This window comes from Aulonocara sp. 'chitande type north' Nkhata Bay, linkage group LG1 (assembly GCF_057382095.1).
Source record: "Aulonocara sp. 'chitande type north' Nkhata Bay isolate Kocher_YH1m ecotype deep benthic linkage group LG1, A_spYH_male_GT1.1, whole genome shotgun sequence".
In the NCBI taxonomy this organism is placed as follows: Eukaryota; Metazoa; Chordata; class Actinopteri; order Cichliformes; family Cichlidae; genus Aulonocara; species Aulonocara sp. 'chitande type north' Nkhata Bay.
In genome coordinates, this window is record NC_141344.1 from 14,738,909 (window position 1) to 14,765,391 (window position 26,483).

General features: G+C 40.4%; 1 protein-coding gene across 6 annotated transcripts in view; it reads left to right on the forward strand.

The window, feature by feature from the left end:
• The window catches only part of ush2a (Usher syndrome 2A (autosomal recessive, mild)), a 223,142-nt gene that overhangs the window by 130,081 nt on the left and 66,578 nt on the right, over window positions 1-26,483 (forward strand). For all 6 annotated transcript variants that reach the window (XM_086282620.1, XM_086282377.1, XM_086282304.1 and 3 more), the window contains 13 exons: window positions 5,228-5,826; window positions 5,996-6,165; window positions 6,259-6,425; window positions 6,529-6,617; window positions 8,912-9,246; window positions 10,932-11,087; window positions 11,543-11,706; window positions 11,906-12,115; window positions 16,487-16,689; window positions 16,777-16,889; window positions 17,762-17,990; window positions 19,242-19,410; window positions 19,537-19,758. In XM_086282620.1, coding sequence (XP_086138746.1) covers window positions 5,228-5,826; window positions 5,996-6,165; window positions 6,259-6,425; window positions 6,529-6,617; window positions 8,912-9,246; window positions 10,932-11,087; window positions 11,543-11,706; window positions 11,906-12,115; window positions 16,487-16,689; window positions 16,777-16,889; window positions 17,762-17,990; window positions 19,242-19,410; window positions 19,537-19,758 — 2,826 coding nt within the window. The remainder of the gene's footprint in view (window positions 1-5,227; window positions 5,827-5,995; window positions 6,166-6,258; window positions 6,426-6,528; window positions 6,618-8,911; window positions 9,247-10,931; window positions 11,088-11,542; window positions 11,707-11,905; window positions 12,116-16,486; window positions 16,690-16,776; window positions 16,890-17,761; window positions 17,991-19,241; window positions 19,411-19,536; window positions 19,759-26,483) is intronic.

The window sequence follows — 26,483 nt, forward strand, 5'->3', positions numbered from 1 at the left end:
TAACGGTCCTAGGGACCGAAAAATGGTCCCGCCCGATCAGCGGGCGAAGCCGCTGCTGCACGCCGGAAATGAGGCTTCGTTTCCCGCAGGTCTATCCAAGCAGCCCGCTGTTTTCCAGCAGGGATCAAATGTGGAGCAAGCGCGCCACCCGGTGGACAAATAAAAAAATTACAACTCTAAGGCTCATAGACCAAAACGAGACGGAGACATAAGTAATCACCAAGACATTAACGGTAATAATTCTGCAGTGAAAAATAGCGTTTATAATGGAAGTCAATGGGCCAAAAATGGTCCCCAGGGCTCTAAGAGGATGTGTATTGTTAGCTTAGCCACTGAAGCTAATTTAAGGAAGTCAGACTTGAATTTTGAAATGAAATTATGCCAAACTTTTTTTTAGAGAATTTGGCTATATTCCATTCAACACAGTGCAAATGGCTTGTAACTGAAAAACTAAAATGTACAAAAATGGTCCCAGGGCCTAAAAACATTTTTTTTTTTTTTTTTTACAAAGGTAAGTGTGATCAAAAAGTGAAATAAGAAGTGTAAAGCAGGAACCACAACAGGAGTAAGGTTAGGGTAAATGACAGAAAGCAAAAAATCATGTTACTTAATTATTCAGCGGCTACATTAATAAAATATTATCCTACCTTAATTCTCCTGTATTTTGGTCAGTTTGCATTTCCAAGAAATTCTGAAACAATGTTAGCACAATCCTGCTTTAAATTTTACATATCAAAAGATAACCAATGAATAAATACATGTTCACCACCTGAACTTGTATTTAGATATGCTTTTTGATTGGCTTTCTTTTACATATGGTGTCACAAACAGTAGGAATGCTTATGTAACAGAATTTCTATACTGAATGATTTCTCACCGATTTGAATAACTTGCCAACATAGTTTCACTTTACAGTTTGAAAAGCCAAATGTTGCTTTTCAGTTTGCCTACTCTCTGTATGAATTATGAGGATATACTAGAAGGTTACCTGAAATAAATTAATCACTCCCAGGATCTGAAAAATGTGGAAAATCACAAATGACTGATAAGTTAAAAGTATCATGATGCTTTTAGTAACTTAAAGGCTAATGTGCATCTCATATACTAGTGATGTTATGAGTACAAATCAAGCTTGTGACCTTGGTCATGTATTATCCTACTTCTCATAGCCTCTTCATTGAATTCTAAGGCAGAAATGACATTAAATAATCTGTGGAAAAAGTAAAGATATCAAATGCAGCATACTTTATTTCTTGTCACGTTTTGACACCATGTCGTAAGCATCTTGATAACAGTAAAGCTCAGCGTTTGTCCTCATTATGACTCCTAGGAGCCTCGATTCACCTTCAAAAGCCCAGTCACCCACATACACACATGCCCCCAAACACACACACACAAACACAAGCATGCATGGGACCCTGCGCAAGACTAAAAATAATACCCTTCCTCATCTCTTCACATGGATACACACAAATGTACACACTTAAATATACATGGACTGACCGTTAGCTGCACAGAAACACACATACATACACAAGAAGCAGCATATCACCTACACACCCACAAGTAGACATGCATACACACACCCTCCTCCCTCCCTTTCTCCAAGCCCTTGTCAGTTGATTGTGTTATTACTATGCTAACCAAATCCTTATAAATGTGATTTAAGGCTTGGCGGCCCTGCACTCCTGTTTTAGCCTTCTGCTACTGTGTTTTACTGGAGAGAGGAGGAGTGATAGTGGGAGGTGTGGAGAAAGGTATGAGAGGGGGGAGGGGTGGGGGGCATAGGGAATGAAGAGATTAGAGGAAGGGTAGGATGAGAGATGGAAAGACAGAAGGGTGAGAGGGAGAGAGAATGAAGGATAAGGAGTCAGGGAACCAGAGAGGCAAGTATGCATTCCCTCAACGCTCGTTCCCTTTCTGTCCAGAGAGCTGTAAAGCGTCAGTAAAAAAGAAAAAATAAAATGGAAAAAAGCATCACATGCATCTTAAATGAAAATTTCAATTGAAAAACTTAACAGCCCTTCAAATTGCAGAATTTTACACGCGCCAGTAAAGCCTAAATAACACTCAACACTTAGAGGGAAAAGGGTGGTATGGAGGAGGGGAGGAGAGAGGGATTGAGGGAGGAATGGGGGTAACAACAGGGGTTATTTTGGTTAGTTGATAGGGATTGAATCAAGGTGACTGGATTGTGTTTTGTGGCGAGATTATTTGCAGTTTAGGAATTTCTATTTGTTTACCTTTAGGTGCATATTCAGTCCATGTTTTTAAGTGTCAGTTTTTTAAACAGACATCTTAAGGATAAAAAAAGAGGGCAACATTATATTTAAAAAGACAGAAAGATACAGATTGTCTAATTAGACATTCAACAAACAGGTAGGTTTACATCCCAACCCTCCGCAAAGACAATGCAAGCATGCAGCAAGGCACACATGCATACGCGTAGGCAGACAGAGAGACGGGCTCTTGGTTATTCGTGGGGTTCACTGGACCTTTGGTGGTAATTGAATCAGTGTGAGTGCTGAGTAGAGCTAGCATAAAAACCTGTTAACCCAAAAGGTCAACTCCCTGCATTGTTTATTTAGCAGGGGGACCAGAGAGAGAGAAGAAGCAAGAGAAAAAGAGAGAGACCTAGACACAAGGCATGAGTGGGGGGTCGAGAATGAAGAGAAAATGGGAGCGGTGGTAGAGAAGAGGGAGAGGGAGGGAGAACGGTCAGTGAAAGGAAGAGAGAAGAAGGAAACGGGACACAGACTGAGGGAGGGAGCATTTGTGATCTGTAAAAATCACCCAAGCTTTACATCACTGTTTTTATGCTGTTGTTTATTTGTGTGGGCGATAGAGTGTGTGTGTGTGTGTGTGTGTGTGTGTGTGTGTGTGTGTGTGTGTGTGTGTGTGTGTGTGTGTGTGTGTGTGTGTGTGAGTGAGTGAGAGAGGGAGAGATTTGCCATCTCAGTGCAGCTATGTTTTTACTTGTGATGGGCCTTTGTCTAACTTGTTTGTGTGTGTTCAAGATTTTAAGTCATTTATTCTCATTCCAAAACATGAGGTAGTGTGAGCGGAAACAAACCTAAGCAATGAGCAGGTGAGATAGCACTATAGTTGTTAATAACTAACAAGTAAATCCGTAATATGCATTATAAAATTTCGTGTGTAATGATATTGCGAAGTTGTGAAACTCACAAGGTCCAAATTCACTATCAAAAACATTTTAAGAAATTGTTGAACTCCTGAAAACGCTTCACCTGCTTCCTACACCTTGTAATAGTAGCAACCACGTCAAAATGTAATGCTAAATAGTACTTGATTTGTTCATGTACAAAAGAGATTACTGTCAGACTATTTAATACACGAGAAACAAAAATGAAGTCAAATGCAAGCAAGGTATGAAACGTGGTAGAGGGTATCTCTAATCTTACTTCCCATATTTTTATTCGTGGAGTAGCTTTGAGTGATTAAAAGTTCAAAATCATCCTTATTTATCTTGCGCTGGGCCATGGTGCAGACCTTCAGTTTATCCACTGTCTGAAACAAGATGTTTTAGTTCCAGGAGTCTATTACTTTCAATAGGCTCCTTCTCACAGGAGGTTTGAACGGCAGGTGGGTGGGGCTGCTGGCTAACAGCTACAGCTATATGTCGGATATGGCCGTGTTAAGGATATCCCCTTTCACTGGCATCATACAGAGCCAAGAGTAGAAAAAAACAGTCCAAGAGCAAGACTTTAGAGCAGTCTGGTGTGTGAGCTTTTGCCTCACAGATAGTATTTGTGCATACGTTCACCTGAATAATAAGCACACTAAAATCATAATTGGTCAACTTTAAGATTTGCCTAAAAGACATTCAAAATCTTTTGAACTTTAGTAAGAAATAGGACATCCCAGTCCAGTTACTAGATGTTAGCTTGCATTTAACTCTGTGGGAAGCAAGGCCTCTCAGTTAGTGTGCACATACTGTACTTATACAGCTGTTATCTACATGACTACATGCATGCTGACATACACATATACATGCTTGCACACTTTATCTCTCATACAGTCATGCCTGCATACTCTTAGCCTCTCATCTTCATTCACTCTCCCTCTCTGTCTCTCCCTTACACACAAACATACACACCGCCATCTGGGAAAGCCGTTAGCGGTTAGCGGTAGCACTTAGCGACGCAGCACGCTCCCTCAGTCCGCTCAGTCACCTTGATCTGCTTGCCCTTCACACAGCACCATTACTGCTATACTGCATCGCAGTGGGTGTGGGCATGTGAGTGTGTGCGTTAAGAAGGACATGTCTATGTATATGGACATGCACCTTTGTGTGTCCATTATAGGGCAGTACAGTGGGATATAAATGCCCAGTAAGGAGGGGGGAGGGGGCATTTCCTTCAAATGAGCTACCATAAAGTGAAGTGTCACTCTGAATATCTTCTGTACGTCTTGTATAGGTTCATGTGATGTGATCCGTGTTTGCCATTAGTCTACTGATGTGAACAGCTACCTGGATATTTTGAATATGATGATTTGGGGTCTTGGTGGCACTCACACTTAATGAGAATGACAGTGGACATAAATTTCCTGTCCTGTCCTGTCTCTATCACTCAGTTTGGTTCTCCTGACCTTATGTTTGGTGAATACTGCAAGATTTTCTTAATTGGATGGATGGATGGATGGATGGATGGATGGATGGATGGATGGATGGATGGATGGATAGGGGATTCCCCTGCAAGTTTTGTCATTTCAGAAATGCTAGAACCCAGTTCTGATCATTACAAAGCAGTCTGTGTAAAAGTTGCTCAAGTCTTTACCCCTTGCCGTTCTAAGATTCTATTGCTTCATCCATGATGGTCAGTATAATTAATCAAATTTATCTTTTTACAACATTTATTGCTCATTGTTAAGCTAGAATGTTCCTTGCAGTCCAGTCTAGCCGAAATATCTCACTACTGAAAGATGCAGAATCAAATTTATTCAATCATAAGTACCACAAAATCTATAAATACAACCTTAGTTTGCTCTTGGGAGGAAATTGAGAGAGAAAGAGAATTTTCATGTTAATCCCTTGGATAGGGATGGCAAAATCACTCTTTGTCCTTCTGATGTCATTCTTGATGTTACTAGTCAAATAATTCTTTTGAAATCCCCCCTCCTTGCTTTTTTACAGTCTTTTAAAAGGTTTCTTGTCTTTTCTTTTCCACTCCATCTCTTATTATCATTATTTTTCCTCTTTCTGCAGGTCCAGGACCAGTAGACACCCCAACTGTATCAGGGCTTCAACCTCGTAGTGTATCAATTACCTGGGTTCCTCCCACACAACCAAATGGAATTATCACAAATTATACCCTTTATCTTTACCCCACCTCTGTCACTTCTTTACACTATAAACCCAGTTCATTCTCCAGCATCAGGTGGACTCCTAACCCAAGTCTGCTTCCCAGTACAAAGGGTGCATATCTAAACTCAGGTCATAACCCCAGACCATCATCCAGTCTAACCACCCACCAAGACTCGAGCCACATCGCCATCTTGAAACCTGGCATTGCAGATAACCAGAATGAATCCACTCATGTTGTTGATGTGAGCGAAGGCACCAGTACCTTCTCATTCCACCCCACTGAACCTGATATCACCAGTGTATCTGCCATCCTCTCGGTGTCAACACCACAGTATAGTGCAGTAAACTTTAATACTGAACATTTTATAGAAGATGGTCCATTCCATAGTGCCCCTTCTAGTGCAGCTTCAAGATCAACACCTCTTTCAGTCACTGTTCTAGGGAATACCACCAATTACACCTTCCTCAGTCTACTTCCCTACCAAGCTTACAGCTTCCAGGTACTACATTTTAGTTAATAAACTGCTTTATGGTGTTTTGCATGTAATAAATATGCTAGCTTAGCAGTTAAAAGTGCCAGATTTACAGATTAAAATTCTTGGTCTTACACTGATAACCTTGTAGTCATAACACGTTATGATGTTTTAAAATTTGCTTTCCAATGTCAAGGTGGAAGCGTGCACTAATGCAGGTTGTTCAGTGTCTGAGAGGTCTCAGCATATTCGCACCCTCCCAGCTCCGCCTGAAGGGGTTCCTGCACCTCATCTTTACTCAGATACACCCACATCTGTCCTCTTGTCGTGGGGTACAGCAGAGCAGAGTAATGGACCATTAGAACGGTAAGACAAAATGACAAACTCTGAAACACTTATAAACTCTTTGCAAAAATACAATATGCATTATTTTTCAAATGTATCTTGTTCTGGCTCTAGGTGGGTGATTGAGCGCAGAGTTGCTGGGACCAAACAAGTCTCCACAGTGGGTCATCTTCTGCCTGATCCTTCGCCTCTTTCTTTCCTGGACTCTTCATCAGCTCTCAGTCCCTGGACTACTTACCAGTATCGACTTGTGCTCCATAATCAAGCGGGCAACACCACAGGTAAGGTTTTGATAACAAGCTTGAGTAAAAGTAAATTCAGTCTGCCCAAGAAGGGACTAGTGCTGCAGCTTTTAAATTGCACAAAAAATGTTTGTTGTTACAGGGCCCTGGGTCAGTATTACCACCAGACCTTCTCGACCCGCTGGCCTCAGTCCACCAAGGATTAAGGTCTTGGGACCAGCAACACTTCAGGTAAGGGCAACGTTTTTTTAAACTGGCTCCTCAGAGTTTCACCAAAATCTTGTGGCTCTGTTATGAGAGGACAGGAGCTCTGAAATATGGCCCGCAGCACACAGTTATTATCCAAATCAGGCATGGTGTTACTGATCCTGAATTACAATATCTCTTAATACATTCAGCTGATAGAAGGTGTCAGAATCATAGAATGTGCTTTTAGAATTTATAGTGTTTATGTTTCAAAGAAATAGTCAGCGTCATTGAGAATCTCTTCAGTTACCCTATGTTTGACAGCGTGGAAAAGACAAAGCAATGTCACGCCGGTTCTTCCGTCTTTCCCTTTTTGGATTTAATGAGAAAGAAAAACATTCAACTCAAGGTCCCCTTCAGAAATGGGAGGGGCTCTGCCCCTGTCTGAGGATGCTTCCTTCCTGTCGGCCATTTTGAAGGAAGGACTAGAGTTAAATTCCACCACTGGCTAATCTCACATCAAGGCCTATCCATGAAAGCCACTGAAACAATATGGCATGCATGCCAATACAGACAGACGCACACACCCATGCACTCACAGACCTACACTAATGCTAACTGGAGAAAAATGCTAATGCCTGTCATCATTTCAGAACCACCCCTGTCATCTATGCAGCAGCACAGCTTTAGGGGTCACAGGTGCAAGAAGGAAAGCGTTCCTTCCTGGTTGTTGCTAATTGGACAGACAGACATGGGGCTTCCTGGTTACCAATTGACCTTGAAAACTAAAAGAAGGATTCTGAGCATCTTGATTCTTTTTTCATTCATTTTTTGTCAATTGCTTTCTACATTTCAATCTGCTACATGGAGAAGAGGCTACTGTAAACCATAACACATAAGGTTTCTCTTAATCAGTATCCTGGTTATGTTTTATTAAATTTGATTTTCTTTTTTTTGAAAGTGTTTGTTTTAAGTTGTGATTCTGTGGTCACGATCTACAAAATCTACAAAAGAAGGACTGAAAAAAGATACACTATAATGTTAGACATTATTCTCTCTCACTTCCAACTGTATCATAGGTCTCTCTCCCATTTAAATATACAAAAATACATATACAAAGGCACGCACACACATATACACACACATTCTGTACTGGCCTTAGCCCTATTGCTCTGTGTCAGCTCGGGGTCTCTGCTGTCTTCACCATCTCCAGATTACATCAAGCTATTCAATCTGTAAATGACTTCCACCACAAAGCACACCCAACACGCACTTTGGGAAATGAGCTACCTAACTCAAAATGACCCTGCCCATATGTGGTTGTGTGTATGTGTTTTAAGTTGTGTGTGTTGGTAGGTGTCTTTCTGTGTTAGTGGATGTGTTACTAGGAGTGTGTTGTGTGTGTCCTGTATAACCTCACAGTGTCCCTTGTTAAATGAATATCAAGGTTGCATGAGAAATAATTATGCTTGACATTCATTCATAATACTCTCATCAACAGTGACCACTTAATCACCAAAACTCATAAGTCTCAGCCAGCTCTGAACTGATCAGTTATTGTACATGACAGTTCGTATGTAGGTGTTTTAGATTGTACAGTTCATAAATTCGCAAGTGTGTATGTGTTTACAGTGTGTGTTTATACGTGAATGCGTCAACAAAATATCATCGTAAAGAAAGCTGTAATTTCGTATTACGTGAGTGTGTTTGTAAGTAAATGTGTGTGTATTACCATTTGTGTGTGTGCCAGTTACCTTCTTCCTCACCCTGAAATGCTGACAGACTGAACTGTTTCCAAATCAGATGCAGTGCTCAACAGCAGCAGGCTTTTGTTTTTGCATGCAGCAATTCCATTACCAGCTGCTTTCATTATTTTAGCATGGTGTTTGTGCATGTGCGCGCGTCTCTGTGTGCCCTGTTTTAAATGTGATGAAAGGCATCTTCTGCTCAAGTCAAAGTCAGGTTATCTTTACCCACATGACAGCTCAACACACACACAGAGACAGAGTGACCACCTAAATACTGTTTTCTCACTTATGCAGGTGACTAGTGTCACACCTGAAGACACATGCATTCATTTGCACTCTGTCTGCATCTTTGCACGAGCACACGCTGCAAGAACACATAAATAAACACACACCCTACATCATGACTTCCTGTAGTTCATCCATCTAAAAGCTTTTTTTTTCTTCCTATCGAGAACGTTTAAATGCCCAGTCAGTTAGGACAGCATGGCAGTTGGAAAGGATTAGACAAATTTTCTCAGCACTGTTCAATTGTATCTGAATATACCATGAGAAACACAATGCTTATATCATATACCATTTTTTGTGTTGCAGGTCACATGGTCACCCCCTCTTATTCCTAATGGAGAAATTCACAGCTATGAGATCCGCCTCCCAGAACCCCGTATCACATTCAGCACTAACAATACTTCTGAGCTTAACGCCACTGTAACGGACCTTGTTCCATATACAAATTACAGTATCACTGTGTTAGCATGCTCTGAGGGTGGAGGACATATTGGGGGATGCACAGAAAGCCTGCCAACTCAAGCTACCACATTACCCACAAGACCTGAAGGGCTTTCACCGCTATCAGTAGTAGCAGTCAGTGAATCTTTCCTAGCCATTTCATGGGAACCACCGACCAGGCCCAATGGACCTAATATAAGGTAACATCCATATCTCTTTTTTGCCCCCTTTTTTAACCAGTGATGGCAAAGTAAAAATGTATGTCTTATATCACTTTAAGTCCACATTTGCTTACACGATAATATCCAGCACACAAATGTGGCATTTGGATATGTGAGGTGCTGTTCTACATCAAAAAAACTTTTATAATGTCATTGTCACCAACATTGACAAGCTGAGACTTTGCACCTAAATAGTCTTCTAAGTCGTCATAAAGTTTTTATAGAAAAACATTAGAGGTAGCAGCAGAAGTATAATAGTCATTTTAAACATATTAAAGAACTGTTGCTTTTACTATTAAATTAAGTTGTGATTTTTTGTTTTGGATACCCCTCCTGCTTCACAACACACATATAAACTAAGAGCCACTCCACCTGAGCAATATAGTAGCTGCTTTGAAGCAATACAAACCAATTACATCCATTAAAATACTGTCAGTTTAAGGTCACAGAGGGCTGGAGCTATCAGAGGGCAGGGACGGTTGCTACTCTGTTGCAGGGCGACAGACAACCTTTCACATTTACAATCAAACCAGCAGTCAATTTATAGTCATTGTTAAACCTAACATGCGTGTGTTTGAACTGTGGGTGGAAGCCAGAGTACCCAGAGGAAACCCATGCAGGCAGAAAGAGACCGTGCAAACCCACACAAAAAGACCCCAGATGGCCTTTGGATTAAACCCAGGACCTTTTTGCTGTTATCTTCTGTTTCAAAGTACTTAATAGAAAAACATGAACATTTAATCAGCATTTATGCTATGGATCAGTCGTATAATCCATAGGAATGTAACTAAGTGAACAGAAAGTAAAAAAGGGAAATTCTTTAAATTGCCCTGCACAGAAACATCAGTACATCATTAATTATGTGAAGGACCCAAATCTGTGTAACCACCATTAACTTTACATAATCTGACTTACCCCTGTGTTTTTATTCATTAGCTAGCTTTAGCCCAAAGTTGGAAACCAGACTATAAGAACTAAAATCAGCATGTCGATAATGAGAGACACATTCTGGTGATGTTCAATTGCTGCTGAAAAACTTAAGCAAACAAGCAGATAGGAACACGTTAACAAGCTGCTAACATGAGTGTGCTGGTAATGAGCTAAGTGTTCGGCATTTTTTAATCAGTGTTTTCTCAGTCCTAATGCACATTCTGGTTCATTTTGTTCTGTCCTGTTCTAGTCTGTCGGCGATTAGGCCTAAAATAAAGGTCCATTTTCCTAGTGGGTGATTAAAATGCATGAGCCTGTCTCTCTGTTCTGCTCTGCTCAGCTCTGTGTGTTTGTCTAAGTGGGTTGGTTAAAAGGCGGCATTAAGCCCTTCTCTTCTGATTACAGCAGAAATTAGCATCACTGTAGGGAGAGGAAAACACAAACCCCGCAGAAAAAAAAAACAACGGATGGAGGGGTGTAGAGAGGGAGGGATGAGATGCAGTGAAAGAAGAATAGAAGAGGAGGGAATGAGTGATAAGGATAAGAACCAGTTGAAAATGTGCGTTTAAGTGTGTGTGTGTGTCTGCAAGCATCCATGGGCAGGTTTGTGTGTACAGAGGGTACAGTAGGTGTCTTTATGCTCAAATTAGCTAATGTTGGAGTTAATGGATTCCTAAATATCCAACCGTGTGTGTATGTGTGTGTGTTTTCTTTTATTCAAATTTCCCTTTCAGATACAAGTTGCTCAGACGTAAAACCAACCAGCCCCTGGCCATCACCACAGTTCCCACATTAACAGCCCAGTCTCCACCCCCCTCCGAAGATCTCCATCGCTGGCTCCATGTTTACTCCGGCACCAAATTGTTCTACCAAGATAAAGGCCTAAGCAGGTGAGATTACTGAAATGAGCTCTAGAGCAAACGGCAGCGCTGCAGCAAACCGTGTGTGCAGAGCCGATCGGCGAGCTGCTGCTGATGCCGATCTTTTAATACCGCTCAAAGATACATTAAGCAAATATCCCAAAGAATTAAATTGTTTTTCACACAGCGTCCCCTAATCTCAGTTTGGCACTTGGTGGAAGCACTTTTTTTTCCACCGTGCTTGCTAAACAGCTCTGGGTTTATGTCTCCACTGTGCTTTATTCAAGGAGTAAACTGAAAAACTTTTGAGTGTGTCAGCACTTTTCATTTGGCAGGACTTTTTCATGTGATGCAAGAAGAAATACAAGTTACTATTTTAGCACAACTATCAGATAAACATATTTTACTTTATTCTACCAGTATGTGGTTGATTTCCAGTTTAAACTAATGTTTGCACTACAAAGAGTGATGCTGCATCTCTACAGATTCACCCGTTTCCAGTACCAGTTAGAGGTTCATAATGATGTGGGAAACACGTCAGGAGAGATCGTTACAGCAGTGACCATGGCTGGGGTTCCCCTCCACCCTCCATCTCTGTCTGCCTCTACTATCAATCACACTGCTATACAGGTCAACTGGACACAACCATGTAAGATTAACTTTCTTCTTTTACACACTGTTCAGGAGAGGTGTTGAAACTCACAGCGTCTTGCACAGGGTCATGCTTTTATTGTATGATGTCTGTGCTGTCCTGTCTGTTTAAAAGAAAGTGACACCAGAGACTGAAAGTATCTTTTTACTTTCACTGACCTATCACTCTTTTCCATTTCTCTTGATATCTATTTTAGCTTTACAAGACCTACAGGGAGAAGTGGAATATTTCTTTCTCACAGTGGAGTCTCCAGAGCCAAGTCTGATCTTAACTTTCACCCCTGAGATCACCTCTGCAGTGATAAGTGACCTCTGGCCCAGTACCACATATCTGGTGTCATTACAAGTGTCCAACGGAGCTTATAATACATCTAAGGCAGTGGTTAATGTCACCACAGCAGATGGAAGTATGTGTATATTTTACTATTATCTTTGGCAAACAATATTTCTGTTTTGTTTTTTCATTCAGCACATGTTCTTCTGAGGTTGTGATTGTCTGTTTTTGAGCCATGGAGAAACCCGAATTGGGTCATGTACAGTTTCTTAGGACTTTCTGCATTCTTGTGAGAAATTGATTCAGGTTAAAGATCAATTTTTAGCAGCAATGAGTTGAACTAATCATTTTTGGTATGACCAGTTTCTCACATGGCTGTGGAGGAATTTTCAGAGGTTCTTTTGTGGCAATCTGACAAGCAAGCAATATTTCTTCAGTCTTTTTCTAATTGAACTCTCATGAACTTCAATAATTAGCATGAAACTTATATGCATGTTCAACAAGGAAGATCTGTAATCACTCATCTGGCAGCTTTACTGGGTACTTTTCTGTTTACACGTCAACCACTTTCCCACGGTGTCAGTCTCAACACTGACATCATTATTCTAGTCCAATCATTGTCTCGCCTGCCTTCTTTGAGCACATCAGCTCTGCTTTGCATGGTTTAAATCTGTACTCTCTGTCATTCTCCCTTTCAGATTGTTTTTCGTGTAACCCACCTTCTCCCCATCTCCACCTCAGACATCTCAGCCAGAGCTTTATTCAAGCCTCAGTCTTCATCTTCACCACCACCAGCATCTAGACTCTGGGGGGTCCTGTCCCAAATCTGTTCTGCCCTGATTTCTAATCGACAAATACATTAATTTCTTTATCTCTATAGATCATTTCTTCCAAGTGATCTCTCCTTATTGAAATGCTAACTGAGGAAAGGGTCTGAGATGTAGCTCTTGGATTTTTTTTGGAGTTTCTTGGAGTGTTGTGTGATCTTGGGATGACTTTGTGGAAGCTTCCACTCTTGAGAGGACTGTGGTATTGTGTTACGTATCTGAATACTCCACACCAGCAAGCTACCAAAACTTCTTCGTTTATAGACGTGATCACACTTGCTGATGATCAATTAATTAAGCACATTTGATTAGCAGCACCTAACAGCTACTTCCTCTCTTAATTCCTATGGAAGCAGTAAAGGTGTACTTAGATTCTCAGAGGACTGTGGAGAAAAAACTTTTCTTTTCACATGACTGTACATTGCTTCAATTCAGCACACTTAAGTGTTGTACCTGGGTTAACATGGATTTCTCTGCGACATTGTGCTTCACAGGAGATGTTAAACACATCATGTAGTCAGGCATGAAATCAATACAAAGTGTGTGAAGCAGATTTAAGGTGTTGTGAATTGCTTGTTTGCACCATAAGCAAACAAACACACAAAAATTGCACACATGCTATAGAAACACAAGCTTTGTTCTACCACTAACAAAAAAGAGTTCGAATTACTGTACTTTGCAATACAATTAACAGTTTACAATTCACAAGAATGAAGTGAAAAGTCAGGTAGAAGTAACAATGATTTGCCAAAATTAAATACATTTAATTTTTAATTTATACCAAATACCAACATTTACGGTAAGAGACACACAGACATATTACCTGTTGATGCAGTTAAAAACCCGATGTGGGACAATAGGATCACATAAACAATACATCAGAATGCAAAGCAGCAAGTATTCTATTGGTTATTCCATCGAGTAATCAGATAAGAAATACTTTTACCTTCTAATGAGCAATAACAAATATTGAAAAAAGAAAAAACACATCTGTCAAAATAAACTGCTCATTGGTTTCTATTTTAGACATTACAGTATTTTAATAATGTTACTGCATACGACATCGGTATTTACATGCCATATTAAAATTTAATTTAAAAAATAAATAAATAAATGATCATAAATATGTTATTATCAAATAATATAAGTTAGACATGGAACCTAAACTAATTTTAGTTTATAATAATTCAGTGTCCAACCTAAAAGCCCCAACTCAGTGGCTTAGAACTTTACTGGCCCATTTCGTTTTGTAAATATAACAAATTTTTCCCAGGATGGAAAAAAATCTTTTATATTTATATTTTAAAATGTTAATAGAGTTCCATTAATATAATATTATATATTATTTTCTTTTATTATATATTATTTATTACTTTAAATCTGATCTGAAAAATAATGTTATGAAAGCTTTGAAATAAACATTGTGTAGTACACCTCATGCCTCCCTATAGACTCACCCCTGTTTATTGCAGGTGTTGCAGGTCAATGCAAAGTGGTCTCACTTTCTATTGCATTGACCTACTGTCAGCAAGCAGCCTAATTTAAACATGTGTCAGACTAAGTTAACACTTCATTGCCATGTTTTATAGTAGCTTTACTTCTGTTGCTTTACTGTAGATTTTCACTGTGTAAAACAAACAGCGGCTGATGAAGCAGCTACAAAGTTCACTTTTCTTCACATTGGAGTTTGTTAAACAGGTGCTTTGATTAACGGCTGTTGCCGTACATTATGGAAAACCATAACCACCAGAACATTGATTGACATCATTACAATACAACTGGAATATGATTATATCAGTTCTTGGATCTACTGGTATTTCCCTTTTCAATCAGGGTCAGCTTTTAATACTTTTAACCATGAATTGTTCAGGCTATCCAACTGTCATCCCTACTTTTCTCTCCATTTCCTCTTCAACTTTCAGCCCAGTCTCTTAGCATTCAAGAGTTATCTTTCAAATCACTCTGTGTAATCATATGTCAGAGGCCACTTACCACTGTCTATAGTTTTATTTCCATCTTCACTTCCCTCTTTGAAAATCTTTCCATTTCTTTTTCCTTTCTCACACATCTCTTCCTTTCTCACTATAATCATATGTCAGGAGCCTCTTTCTTTCGCTCTAATCTGAGTAGTATAATAAAAAGTGCATTAAAAACATTAGAAAATCATTAGGTGCTAAAGGCAAAGCATGGCTCGTTTAACTGAGGGGGCTCCGGAGGTAATTTCATTATTTTACAGCCATAAGAGTGCAAGCTCACACACACACAGACACACCAAGGAGGTCTGATATATTTTAACTAATGCAGCTCAGCCCTACCAACCATCTTAACACCGCTTGCAGTCTATAGGGCAATGCTAACATCAGAACTAATTGGCAAGAAAAGTGCATGCTTGTCTGTGTGTGTATGAGTGAAAGAGCGCCTGTCTTCAGTATTGCGTTGATAATACCATCCTGCAGTAAATGAAATGTAGAGCTGCAGTTTGGGCTGAGGTAAGTGCTTTGGCAGCAAATGAATTGGGATAACGTCTCGGAGCTGGGTGCATTTTTACTTAGAATAATAAATGGAGTCTATATGATCACCCCTCTGACACACAACCCGTTTCTCTTATCAAATTCCTTTTCCTTCTTTTTTATTTTTCTCTCACACTCTGGTGTTTCTCTCTTTGATTTTGAATTTTGCTCACTGCGTCTGTGATTAATTCTTCCATAGATACTCTTCTTTCTGCGTAATTCACTCCTCTCTTTTGTCCCACACTCTCTGAAACCCATTTCTTATACTCTAGTTTACCATCCTTTATTAATCACCATGCAGTAGGAGTTTTACATTTGCTAGAAGAGAATTTTTTTTAAAAAGTCAGCTAAATGAATTACGGAAAGGAATTAAGGGAATTACATGGAAGAGCCACTAAAGAAGAGAAACTATAATAACAGAATACAGAAAGAGGCAGTTATTCTGAGTGAGTGAGGTGATCGTATTGAATCTATTGTTCTAAGTGAAAATGCATTCAGCTAAGACAAGTTAACCCAATTCATTTGCAGCCAATGCACTTATCTAAACCCAGCCCACTGCTCTACATTTCATTTACTGCTACACAGCATTATCTACGCAATACTGCACACATGCAGACACACAGGTGGTCACCCTGCCTCTAAAACACAGTCACAGTTCCCTGTCATGTATGGATATATGGATAGTCTCTGCTTCTCTCTTTTCTCTCTCTTACACACAGACACACAAAGACCTCTAGAGTTGTATGAAAGCAAATATTCATACAATGTTCCTAATTAACATGCATTTTAAAATGTTCACCATGAGGAACACATAATTTTACCATTTATGTCACTGACTAGAATTTTTAGAATTTTAGAATTTGAATTTTTTTACCATTTTAATGGTGTTTTTTTTGTAAAAATAAATAAATAAATACAAGCCCTTTACAAGCAATCATCAAATGAGTTTCGTTGTGAAAGATTAGCACTGATATACTCTTTTACAGCTCTGTCCATCTATTTTCATAACAGGTGGTATGTAAAAATTTACGTGTGTTGCCAAAATTCTTGCTATAATTTTATCAAACATGGTTTCACGATGACATGTCTTGTGTCATGTTTACAGTTTTCATGATCTGAAATAGTTTGTTTTCATAAATGGAGTCAATCATTGTGTGTACCTCACAGAGCCAGAGGGGATGTCTGCCCCAGAGGTGGTTACAGTAAACAGCAGCACAGCACGTGTCCTCTGGATCCCTCCTCTTCGACCCAATGGTGCAGTCACTGGTTACAACATCTATGTTAATGATCGCCTTCATGGCAATGTAGACAACAGCTCAGGGTCATACCTGCTGGGGGACCTACTGCCTTTTACTGTCTACAACATACAGGTACTCATACAAACAAGTGCAAATATGCAAAGAGAGACATCTACTGTAAACATATGCATCGTGTTTTTCTGTTGATGTGCTTTTTAGGTGGAGGTGTGCACAGTATATGCATGCGTACGGAGCAAGGTTACCAGAACTACTACTGTGGAGGACCTGCCTGCTGACTTGGCAACACCACATGCCCAAGTGATAAGTCCCAGGTAATTTACAAATGTACTGCCATTTTTTCATGATAGTAATTTTTTTTCTTTAACTTTCTTTGACAGCAAAACTTTTCTGGCACAACTTCACCTGCTTCCAAGGTGCATGGAGAGGATGAAAGAATTCACAAAGCAGGAACTCCAGCAACACTTGAGGGAAGATAAACAACTTTAATAATTGACCAACGCGTTTTGGTTCATCATGCCATGACCCTGATGAAGGCCACAAGCCGAAACGCATTGGTCAATTATTAAAGTTGTTCATCTTCCCTCAAGTGTTGCTGGAGTTCCTGCTTTGTTTAACTTTCTTGAAAAATTAAAAAAACATTGCTATTTTGTACTGTAAAACTAGATTTAGTGGACAAACTTTAAAGATTGCGATTAGTCTCTCAATTCTACCTTAAAATGAAAATAATCTACTACATTTTCCTCATTATAAAATTTGTTTAGATCATTGACATTTTATTTGTAGCCAGTTAATGGCATATGAAATGTTTGTTTCTCATGTGTGATGCAAACCACATTGTTGCAAATCTTGCACTTGCAGAAAAATGCTGATTTGTGGCTTATTTTTCTTCTAGGAAACTGAGCAAGTTATAACTCTGTATGTTGCTAAAAAGGTCTTTCCTCTGCCAGATGTCAAGAGATTAAAAAAAGGGGGGGAAATCAATAGTGTGAAGTGTATAAAGATACACACACCCTGACACGTAACTCAACTTTGTCAGGCATTAACCATGCATGAACGCGTGTGTATGTTTCAAAGTTTATGTGTGACTGTGTGGGTACAATTGTGTGAAAGGAGTGTGAAGGAGAGCATACCCCTGCCTATCGCTTTCATTTTGTTCTGGTTGCCCCCCTTCTCTCTCTGTCAGGGTGGTGAGATTAGATTGGTCCCATCCAGGCAGACCCAGTGGGATCATGCTGGGCTTTGAGGTTTTAAGACGTACCCTCAGATCATGTGCTGGTGGGTCAACAGGGATCACATCCGCCATGGGGGAGGAGTTAAATGGCACAGGTGGTTTAAGGTTTAGATGTTCCTACCTGCAGTGTCCGGCAAGTCATGGTGTGTGCAGCACATCCTGCTTCCATCCAGACATACAGGTGATTATGCTGCCATCATTTTCTACTCATAAAAATATCTATTCTTTTTTCCAACCATGTTTTGAAGAAGGTCAGGTTAAAACAGTTTTATTCATATTGACATTTGTTTAGGGTTTTTTTTTTCCAGTGTTCACTTTTTTCATCTTTTTTCTGCTATAATCGTCTCTCCCCTGCCCTTTCCACTTCAGTACTTTAGTCTCTTTTAACTAGAAGTTGCCATGAGTAAACATTAAAAAATTTGCTGTACAACAACAATGTGCAAAAGGAGATAGATGTCCAGGGTCTTGGCTGCTGATCTGAAGGGGAGAATGCATAATCCCTCAGGATAGTATGGTCGTCACCACAGAGACCAATAGGGAAGTGCGAACACTTCCTTTTCCATACACCCACTTTTATAAGGGATTCAGAATCAACCTCTCAGTGATTAATTTCTCTAAACAGATTAACTTGTCATCTGCATTGACTTCCATCCTTATGTCATTGAATGCCAGCCAAGTTGGCACAGTGAATGCCTGCTATACATTTCTCCCCACATTACCCAGGGGCAGAAACAGTATCAACAACATATTTACAAGTACACCCACTTATGTACTGCAGGAGAATATGCTGAGATTTAGCACATGCAACATATGTGCTTAAAGAGAAGGGCTTTATTTTACAAATGTGTACACAACACACACACACACACAGGCTGACAGAGGCCTCTCTGCACAGCTAGTCATGTGAGCAACATAAAGGAGTATGGATACATACTGTATTCGTCCTTGTTTAATAGAACCACATAAGTTATTTCCTTAATGTAGTCCCGAGTCCCAAGTAAGAAAAACAAAATGTCAGTGGGTTTTTTATATAAACAAGGAGTGATGGAAAACGTGGAGTTTCTGACTTGATTATGTGAATATAATAATAGAAAGTGCTAACTTGTGCACCATGAGCTCCCAGTCAGGATTGAGCTCCCAAAAAGTACCACTGTACCTTTTAGTCAGTCTAGAATTCATAAAGTTACAGATGTTATATGTTGAAAAGGTTATTTAGAGTCATGGCGTATTTGAAGAAACCCTGAAACTGTTAATTTTGGCATGAGTATTTCATTACAATCATCCTAAAATAAATATCCCCCGCCAAAAAGTTTTAATGGCCTCCTATTTGACTTGCAGTGCCACAGTCAATAATCTCAACTTTAAGTATTTGTTTGAGTTGATTTTATTTACATATCATCTTATACGTTTTTTTCAATTGCGTATTAAACAGGTTTGCTGCAGTGGAGTAATTTACACAAAGAAGCCACATCATCACTGCTGTGAGGACAGCTATTTGAGTTTGAATAACTCCTCCAACCCAGTCTGCTGCAATGGCAAACTAGTCCCATCTCTTCCTGACCATCAGTGCTGTGGAGGATATTATGTCCATGTGAAAACCAGTGAGTTCCAAATTACTTTATGTAGTGTGTTTCCACTAACCTCAAATCTATTGTGTTCTGCTTTCATGGGGTTTTCTCTTCTTCGTGTTGCTCAAGTGTTTACTTCATTTGTCCTTGTCTTTGTAGATGAATACTGCTGTCCTGACCACTCGCAGGGCCGGGTCTCTGTGGGGCTGGGTGACAGCTGCTGTGGGGGGGTTCCTTACTCAGTGACAGGCGGCCAGCTCTGCTGTAGTGGGACCCTTCATGATGGCTATGGGGTCCAATGCTGTGGAGGCCAAATCGTGGATAAAACACTGGTGTGCTGTGGTGATGCTGAGAGGGGTGCAGTGCATAAATATGCTCCAGGTGAGTAAAGAAACACATGGGTCAAAATGTAAGCTAGCATTAGCTGTTGTTTGAGTGTTTTTTTTTCCCAGTGTTGAAGACACGGTTGTTTAAGTCTGACAGCCTGATGAGTTGTCGTCGTATCAAATTTTGTCTGGAGACAAAGTAAAGGCCCTTTTAAAAGAAAACTAGTTGCTGTGGTGTAAGAAGGATTTTGTCAAAGTGAAGTTGGTGGTTATGACTTAACGTCTACCTAGGGAAAAAGCGACAGGAGAGTTGAGCAGAAGAAAAAGGTTGAGAGATAGACACATGGTGCAGGAACGTAGGGTCGTTTCCCTTTCTTTCTCTCCCGCAGTGTCCCAAAGCACCCGGATACCATGGCACAGATGGGACTGTGCGCGTGTGTCGGTGTGTTGGTGTGTGTAAATGTGTGTGCCATTAGACATCTTTGTCATGGCAGATGATGATGAAACACACTCAGGATGGCACCGTTGAGGGCACTGCCAAGCACACAGCAGGAGAAATACACACTCATTCTCTCTCATACGCACACACTTTTACACATTTAGACGTTTTTCAGGCGCCCCCCATACACACACACAGAGTCAACAGGGTGCTCTCGGCAGGGTTTGCTTGAGTGTTGAGTGCCAGAGAAAAACACGTGGACTCTATTCATCACACATAAACAATGGCCCCATATGGGCTGGCCTATAGTACTCTGTTAGCCTATCCATACACACACTCACACACAAAAGCTCTACTTACGCAGAAATATATAAATTGCTGATTAAAAAAATTAATAGAAAAGAGTTATTTTTCTTTCTTGGCTGTTCTTTTTTTTTTTTTACCCCCAACCTGTAGTTTTTATTGATTGTCAGTAAGACTCTTTTGGAAAGTTGTTAAGTGTTAACTTTCTTCCTAGTAATCCTTTGTAATTTAACATATATTATTATATTCCACCTCATCATGCCATTGCCCATTTTGTCTCATCTTTCTTTTCTTCTCCTCCACTGGATCCTCTGTTATCTCTTCCAGCTGAGCAGGCTATATGGTCATCCTTCATTTGAGGAGGCCTCCCAAGGAGTGCATATGCTCCCTACCTCTTCTTCCTCTCCATCTTCTCTTATTTCTCATCTCCTCTCCAACTCTGTCATCTTGTTTTACTCAACTCGTTTCCCCAAACTCTTCTGCTTCATCCTCTGGTCTCTTGCTCTTCCTTTTTATTCTCTTACCACGTTTTCTTCTAACTTTTCCTCCTCTCTCCCCTCCCTTCCTTTATGTGCCCCCTTCCCATCCACTCATCAGTCATTAGCGTTAGCTTCCCCATTGAGAACATATGGTATGATGGATCGTAGGGCTAGCGGCGCTAGCAAGGCTAAGGGCCATTTGCCGGGTGCATTGCGCTGTCGGGGAGCCCTGGGGCCAGCTATGCAACCTCGACCCCACACGTCTGTTTCAAGACAGTCACACACAACATGCGCACAGCAACACTATTATAGGATAGGCTACTTAACCTTGGCACCACACACTCTCATTTCTCTTTCTCATTGAGTGCAAGGTTTGCTATTTTTAATGATGCAGAGAGACAAATTAATGTGTAAAAGACAGAGAAATGGAAAGACGGAATCAGAGAAACTAACAACATCAGAATATATGCAGGTCACTTTTTTAAAGTGAGTGAGAAACAAAAAGTAACTAACTCTATATTGTATAACATTTTGGTATAAACACTTGCATTGAATGAAAAAATGTCAAATTAAACAACTGATGCAGAAAGAAATGTAAGAGAAGGAGAAAGTATTAAAGAATAAAAAATACTGAGTTAAATGCAAACACACAAAAAAGATCGGAAGTGAGTAATAGAGAAAGTACAAGGAAAAAACCCCCAGAGGAGTGGTGAAGAGCTAGATGGAGCAGATTAAAGGAGGAGTGAAGGGTATCCCATTGTGCCCAGCTGATAGACTAGGTTAGGCTGATGTGATTATGGGGTCCCTGAAGTGCGATCTATCACACATTACCGTCCACACTGTCAACAACCATACACACACACTGCAGGGGAACAGCAATGCCAGGAGACAGCCGTCTGGCAACGGATACGTGTACCGGCTTGTGTGCACATGTGCACACGTAGATAAACACACAAGCATTCAAACACAAACACAGCAACAATCAAGCATCAGTACACACACACCTGTATAAAAACTTGCATGTGATGACACACAGAGTTGCATGTGCTTGCACATTCATCCAAAAATATACACATGGACACATGTGCTTTGGGCTGGACTATTTGATTTAAAATGGGAAAGCTCCCAGTGTAAATCAAATGAAATTGAAGTGGGTCAGAAACTTACCTCATCCAACCCTTCTCAAACACAAGAAATCAACACAACAACACACATCAGTGAGCAGGGTTCAGTCTTTCTTTCTGGTTGTCCTGCAGTAAAAGATTTGGCATCAGTCTTACTTTCATTTTCTGAATTGTCTTCCACTCATTTCCGCTTGGGTATCATTATTTATTATTTCAGTGGCTCATACTGAAATGTTTTAAAGCTGCAGTGACTTGCATGTGTTTTTGTTTACTTGTTTGTTTGTTTGTTTGTTTGTTTGTTTGTTTGTTTGTTTGTTTGTTTGTTTGTTTGTTTGTTTGTTTGTTTTCCAACTCAAGCTCCTCTCTAGTGTTACTATCAAATTATTATATACTAATATTCTTTTTCCAGCTTATGACTATGATAATAATAGCACATCTGGAATGTATTCACAATACTTGACGTTCTGTATTTTGTCATAATCCACCCTTATTTCTAAAAACATCAAATTAATTTTGACCTCATAATTCTTCACACAATACCCCATATTGACAAAGTGAAAAAAGTTTGCTTAAAATTATTGCAAATGTATTAAAAAAATAAAAAATATATATATATATTGTAGTTTCTCCCATTTCCAGAACTCATCAGTAGGGATAGGTATCGTTTAGGTTTTATCCGATACCAGTACCAAACCGGTACTTTTGAAACGGTGCCGGTGCTTAAACGGTGCTCGAAACGGTGCTTAAAGAATGAAGAACACAAAATTGGTCCAAAAACCTCTCATGTTCAGCTGTTTTTTTTTGTAAAAAGATAACAATGTTAGCCTTTTCTGCAGCTATAGGGGATTTATGGCATCACTCTTGGCTGGAAGCAGTGCTTAAACAATGGAAAAAACACAAACTTTGTCCAAAAACCTCTCATGTTTAGCTGTTTCCCTCTTTTTCTTTGGTCATTTCAGCCTTTTTGGCCAGGGTGAAGGGAGTATCTGCCATCAAACAAGAAGACAGCTGCATGTAACTACGACAGTGTTTGCTAGTTCACCTTACATGCATTAATTTAATAACGTGGTTAGTGTACTCAACGTAAATTACACACGAACAATATTAAGCTACTCACACAGAGAAGAACGGCTGCTGCTGCCATCATCATCCTTCATCATTTCTGCTACACTGGCAGGGCTAGGGGCCAGGACTCTAATCTTCGGGTTTTTGGGGGATGTTGCTAACTCCGGGTCCGATAACAGGCAGCACACCCGCAGTAGATGTGCTCGGTGTGAGGTCTCGCAGCAAGCTATCAAATACGGCACATTTTTCGGTTTTTAACAAAATGCTATACGTTGCCAGGTGTTTCATCAGATTCCAGGTGTTACCTCCTTTGCACAGTATCTGTCACAACGGGACTGAACGGACTCACGCGCAGGCTCTGAGTAGGGAACAATAAAGGTTTTTTATTTACAGAAGCACCAGGTGATCTATTTACACAGTGGGGAAAAGACGGGCTCCAGGAATCCACACACGAACAGGGGGGGGGAAAGACACTTGCAGTCCACACACGCTCCAAAGTCCTCACTCCATCCACGCTCCACGCTCCTCTTCACACTCCACAAGAAACACAAAAGCTCGCTCCAATCCTCACACACTTGATCGCTCAGGTAACACAGGGGTAGGTCCAGGGAAATCTATTCACAGAGAAGCAAAAGGTTACTGTAAGAAGATCGCTAGGGAAACACGAGAACGAACTGAGCTGGGGTTAACACTAACGAGAGTCGGCAACGGTCCAGCGACGAGAAACACAGGGCTGCCGTCTTATGAAGGAGCTGGATCACTCGTAATGAGCCACAGGTGCGTGGGCCAAGGGCAGGAGCCCGCAGGTAAGCTCCGCCCAGGCAGAGGGAGGAGGGAAAGAGGGGAGAGGAGAGAGCAGGGAAAAAATAAAAAAGGAATACAAAACATATGTAGCCGTACTGAGCCGACCGGGTAGGCACAGGGACCCTGACAGTATCGCGTTAAAGCACTTGTTGCAGGCTGCTGAGTTTTTGCTGTGAAGTACAGCCAGACTTTGACCGCTTCACCTTGGGCATTTTTAATCTGTAGCTCTGCTCTAAAAGAACGTACATACCTGGACCCGCTTACTATCCTCAGAAACGTAAAATGATTGGCTAGAATCCAAAGTGTATGACGTCTCAGAAAAAAAAAGCACCGAAATAAAGCACCGAAATGTGCGCTGCTTTTCGGTCTGATTACTACCGTTTATGTCAGAACCAGTGCCCATCCCTACTGATCAGTTGGGATGGGGAGCATCAGTGCATGGACATTTTTAGACCTCTCTAGAGATGTTCAGTTGGGTTCAAGTCTTTGTGCTGGCTGGGCCACTAAATTGTCCCAAAGCCACTCCTTGGCTATGTGCTTAGGGTCTTTGTCCTGTTGGAAGATGAACTCTTTCCCCAGTCCAAGGTCCAGACTCCTCTAGATCAGGTCATAGCAAGAATGACTCACAATACATTGCTACAGTCTCCTAGCTCCTGCTGACAAAAAACCTCCCCACAGCATGATGCTGCCACCATCATGTTTCACTGTAGGGATGATACTAGCCAGGTGATGAGTGGTACCTGGTTTCCTATTTATTACATCAGACCAGAAAATGTTGTTTCTTGTGGTCTTGGAGTCCTTTTGGAAAACTCCATGTGGGCTGTCATGTGCCTTTTACTGAGGAGTGGCTTCCATTGACCATTCTACCATAGAGGCCTGATTGGTTGAGTGCTGCAGAAAAGGTTGTCCTATTGGAAGGTTCTTTTAACCTCCTAGGACCTGGATGTGGACATCACATTTTGGGCTGTCTAGACCAAAATACTACATTTGCCTCTACAAGGGCCTGATATCCACTTACGAGGACATTATACTGCCACTGCTCTATTGAAATTTTAAACAAATATCCTCATATGTGGATCTCATTTTTCTCAGAAACAAAAATTAGGTGAAAAAAAATCTGGTAATTCTTTGTTTTTACATTCATTATGTGCCAATCAGCCCAAATGTCAAAGAGAAATTAAAAATGCATGCCATGGAAGAGTTCGGGTCTTAAGAGGTTAAAGTGACCATCGTGTTTTTAGTCACCTCCCCGACTAAGGCCCTTCTACCCTAATTTTCCAGATTTGCCTGGAGGCCAGCTCAAGGAAAAGTCCTGTTGGGATGATGGAGCCCACTGTGCTCATTGAGACCTTCAATTCTGCAGAATATTTTTCGTACCCTTGCCCAGATCTGTGTCCCTGTCTCAAAGGTCCACAGACAATTACAGTACTTGGACTTTATGGGTTGGTTTGTACTCTGACATGCACTGTTAGCTATGGGACGTTAGACTGGTGTGTGGCTTTCCAAATCATGTCTAGTCAACTGAATTTACCACAGGTGGATTCCAGTCAAGGTCTAGAAATATCTGACTGAGCATCTGTGGAAATGAATGGGCTTGAGCTGAGCTGAGTATAAATGCAAAGGCTGTGAATACATATGTACGTTTTATCTTAGTTTTTTAATTTTAATACGTTTTCAAGAATTTCAAGCAAACTTGTTTCACTTTGTTCTTTTGGTGTATTGTGTATAGAATGTTTTGGTGAAAAGTAAGTTTAACCCTATTTGGAATAAGGCTGTAACATGACAAAAAAACAAGTGAAGTGCTGTGAATACTCTCTGGATTCAATGTACATTAGTTTTGTGGTGGGAATGTTTCTTGTGGTTGAGAAGATCCAGTCTGTCACCAATGTGGATCCACTGGAGCTTATTGTCCGTCTTGTTTTTTTTTTTTTTTTTTTTTTTTTTTTTTTATCTATCTGTTCAAATAACACTTACAGTATACACCTACAGTATATACCATCAGTAACAGCCAGCCTAATTTCAACTCTGGGCAATTTTGTAGTTTGATGTATTATTGTGATGGGCCATAATCCTTTCCTCAGTGTCCTGAGTTGTTACACAATAACACAAAGTCTCTGTGCTAAATCCTTCTCTTCCAAATCTGCTGGTTTGTTTAAACAGCTTCCATTTCACTTTCAAGTAGATTAAACACTGTTTGTTTTTGGACAAGAGAGCCTCAGTTTTCCCACAGTATTTCCTCCTGTGCTGCAGGTTCGAGACCAACTTTTAAGCTTTTCATTTGCTCCTCTTTTCTTCTTTTCCTGAGTTTGTATGTAAGATGTTTAGCTAAGACTTAGGTGAGATTAGATGGAGTTTAAAGGAACTGAGTTTGGCGTCTTTGGCCTCCCGTTGGTTCCTGACTCTCCTTAAGTCCCATGCCTCACTGGGCTCTATCATTTAACCTTTATACTTTTTCATTATCATGTCCAGATCTTTAACTCTTCAATCTGCCCTTCAACCCCATCAAATCCATCTCTCACTGTGGGTGCTACCATAAATGCCCTCCCCACTTCAATTTTTCTGCAAG